Source organism: Buceros rhinoceros, unplaced genomic scaffold (assembly GCF_000710305.1).
Source record: "Buceros rhinoceros silvestris isolate BGI_N320 unplaced genomic scaffold, ASM71030v1 scaffold18164, whole genome shotgun sequence".
Lineage (NCBI taxonomy): Eukaryota > Metazoa > Chordata > Aves > Bucerotiformes > Bucerotidae > Buceros > Buceros rhinoceros.
Window position 1 is genome coordinate 53,844 of NW_010407868.1, and position 3,839 is coordinate 57,682.

The following is a 3,839-nucleotide window of genomic DNA, read 5'->3' on the forward strand; positions in this document are numbered from 1 at the left end:
CACCTCGGGTTCATGACTCTGATTCGTAACAGATGCGGGGACTGTAGCCCTCATGGTCCTGTGTCAAGTCTGGAGACATTTTGATGAATTCTGAGCAGATGGAGCATAAACACAATCCCTCATCCATGCATGTTTACTGCCTATCAAGTGATTGCACATTCCTGAAAAACGTACTGAGGCTTAGTGGATGGACCTCCCACCCGAATACTCCATCCACACTCTCCAGCAGTGAAAACCCCATCCCCTGACCACAATATCTGCCACACAGCCAGAAACAAGAGCCACAAAATCTGAAACCCCAACCAAGAGGTCAGTAGGCTCCACCAGTGGCCTGGCACAGAGACACGATGCTTGGCCTCACCCAGCACTGAACCTCCCTCCCACATCTCCTTCCCAACGCAAAACGGCATCCCCAGGGCTGGAGGATTTGTGGTCTCACGTGCCATCCATGAAGCTCCACAACACCCATCCTCAATCTCAATAAGCAGCGTGCAGACACACCTCACGAGAGCCATCACTATTAAATGGGGACTCAAGGTGTCCAAGGACCTTAAACCTGCCAGCGCTAACTTACGGCTTGCTCCTGGAGCCTGGATATATTAGCATGGCAGCTCTTTCCTTGCTCATGTTCTCTGCCCTACCGCACCCAGGCAGGCTTATCGCAGGCTGGTTTTCTCATTTCCCTTGAAGAAATATTAACATGGAAGTAGATTTTTTTTTCCAGAGACAATACTTTAATATCATCCCTCTAAGTCAAAGCCATTTGAATGATTATCTCACTTAATGATGCTTCTTATGCTGCCTCCAAAATTGCATTCTGCTTCTAGAAGAACCTGAGCAGCTATTCTTTTCTGGTTTACTATTTCCCCCTGCCTCCCACCTCTCCTGGGACTTCGGGTGATTCAAACTGCTGCCCGGCATTTTACTACTACGTAACCAGGTAGAGGAAAAGAAAACCTCTCTCTGCCCAATTAAATGATTATACTAGACCTCCTATAGCCCACAGGAAATGAGCTGAGTTTGTTAAAGGGAAATCACTAATATTTGTTATCTTACACAATCACTTTAAGGGGATTACCAGATACACCTGCTCCTTACATCATACAACTCAGAATTAATTAAAAGCTAATTTCACATGAAAAAAAAGTCACCTCAGTTAAACCACTCCAAAATGGTTTGTAAGAAGAGGAAGGTAAATACTTAAGTGACCAACACATCACATCTGTTTGACCCCCCAAAAAAGTGACTTTACCCCACAAATCTGAGGTCTGATTCAGTCTGCGTGTGGCACCAAGCACAACTGGCTCCCGCCTTGCGCATACGGCTCTAGCTTACTGGTATCATAAAACTACTGTTTGCTCGTGCTAAGAGCCTCTCCCTGCACCTAGAAGCAAGGAGCAAATCATCAGCTGCTCCATAATAGATGCCCATAGCATCCATGACTCGCCGTAATTTGAAGGCAATTTTAAGAAGAAGATGTGGCCATTACACAAGCAAACATGGTTATTTCCACCACAGAATGTATTTAATTTCCTGCTTGTTGCTGTGCCCTAGACAGGAGGACAGCATCAATCTGGGGAACATCCTTGCTGCTGAGCTGCAGCGCAGGACGGTGGTGTCCCCAGGACGTGACTCTACCATGCGTAGATGGAGTTTGGTCCCACCTGCGCTCAACTACCACCAACACCTCAAGGCACCTCATCAGGACAACAGGCAAAGATGCTACCCTTCACAGGTCCAAGGGGAACAGGACTAATCACAAGACGGAGCTCACCGCAGACACTTTGCTCACGACGTCCCTTGCAACAGCAAGGCCCTGTGCGAAGGTACGGGCAGCCACAAATGCTCGTGTCACTTGTAGCTTGAGCTTCCGCGGCACATCCCCAAAGGGCTTCAGTTGCTCGGTGTACTTGCTGACGCACTCAAGGTACTCGTCCGTGAAGTGGTACTGGGGGTTGACCAGCCGGAACATGCGCTCCAGCAAGCGCGCCCAGAACTCGTTGAGCATCTCCTCCAGGTTGACATTGCCACCCACATAGTACCGCTTCAGCTCCACGAAGAGATCCTTGAACAGCTCCGAGTTCTGCATGTACAAACGGCCATACGTCCGCACAAACATGTCATTCAGCGACTTCTCAGCATTTTCGAGAAGTTCTTTGAAGAACTCTAGGAAAGAGGGAGAGAAGATATGGTGAACAGGGGCACCTCTACAACCACTGCCATGGCTTAACTGGAAAATACAGCACAATGAGACCAAATGCAATGGAAGGTTAAAGGAGTCCCTAAGTATTTTCAAACAAATTCCATATCTCAAAATTTTTGTTTACTTTTCATAAACCAACCCCCATCCAACTTCTCTCCAGATAGGAAGACCTGCATGAGTGAAACCTCTTTAGATGCAAATCTGAATACATGACAGAAGCCAACAAAACGAAAAAAAGGGAAAAAAAAGAGCAAAAAACTCCAGTTTCTTATGTTTCCATTCAGCCTTCTTAAAAGAGTCACTTTAAAGCACAAGACTATCGGAAAGCAAAAAGAAAAAAAAGTGGGGTTATTTGTTAAAAAGATGTTTCTGAAATGATCATAAACCACCTCAAAAAAAATTAACAAATTTGAATACATTTTAAAAACAAACCCAAAAATCTACCTGCAGGTTCTTTCTCCCATGTCACAAGTTTGTCAGCTGTCAGGGCAGGACCTGTCTCTAACTGCCCGATTGGTCCTGACTGCACACAGGGCTTCAGATGTTTGTGGCAGTACTAAAAAACCACAATTAGCCAAAATTTGCTCAAAATCCAGGAGCTAAGCATTTGGCACAGAAGCAACAAGATTTTTCAGATGACAAGGGATGGACAAGGGCCCTTCAGTTTCATCACTTTCTAGAAGCAAACCCCTACTTCAGTTCGCCCGCTGCAGGAGAGCGACCACTGCCAAAGCGCCGTCACCGTGTCTTGGCACTACTAGATACACCTCTGAGGCTGATCACGAGCGGACCTGACGACGTCTGCCAGGTCAGTTTAAAGAACATCCTCTGCCAAGACAGTGCCACCAACGCCTTGGCCCGTGGGTCTAAGCAAAAGACTACCCTACCACAAAACCTTCGCCTTGGAGATTTGGTGCAGGTGAGTTAAAACGAAAATAAAAAAACCCCACCAGATGAGGGGTCATTAAGCCAAATGCATTTGGCCCATTCTGGAACAACACTGCACACGACGTGACCGTGGGAAGGCACGAAGCAGGGCGAGGGTAGGTGCCGCAGGGACGCACCATCGCGCGCTGGCAGTGCTCATGAGGGCTGCTGCAAAGCCCGTTTGCTCCATCCCCGCTGGGGATGCCGGTGCCCTGGGGCGCAGGCACTGCCTCTCCACCAGCACGCACAGCACAGGGTAGGAAGCGTATTATTTTATGCATGCCACCAGCAATTGAGGATTCTGACCTCTGCTTTTCTGTGACTCATATTCAATAAATATTTTTTAATAAAACATGCCTCTGTGGCTTTTTTAATCCTCAAAGGAGTAATGTGTAGAGCCAGAAGTTGTTAGAAGAGGGGGATGAAATATTTTGGCCCAGTGTGAATTTAAACCTTGTTAGAGCGTATTAGAAGTATGCTGAAGTTCAGATTTTCGTCTTCAAAGTGCTCCAGTACAAACAAAGCCTAACACAGAAAACATTTTCTGGAGAAACCGAAACATTCTTCAAGTTCCTGACGAACAAAGTCATGGGGCTCAGTGCCTGACATGGCTGTATATAATGGAGCCTCTTAGGAGCACAAGAGAAATGATCCAGGGAAGAAGAGATTGATTTCAAACATCCAACACGTCCTCTGTCCAGTATCAGCA

At 46.8% G+C, this 3,839-nt stretch overlaps 1 protein-coding gene across 1 annotated transcript in view; it reads right to left on the minus strand.

Annotated features, from left to right (window-relative positions):
• Window positions 1-3,839, minus strand: part of GPC4 (glypican 4) — a 36,005-nt gene that overhangs the window by 20,107 nt on the left and 12,059 nt on the right. The window contains exon 2 of the mRNA XM_010134671.1: window positions 1,775-2,166. Coding sequence (XP_010132973.1) covers window positions 1,775-2,166 — 392 coding nt within the window. The remainder of the gene's footprint in view (window positions 1-1,774; window positions 2,167-3,839) is intronic.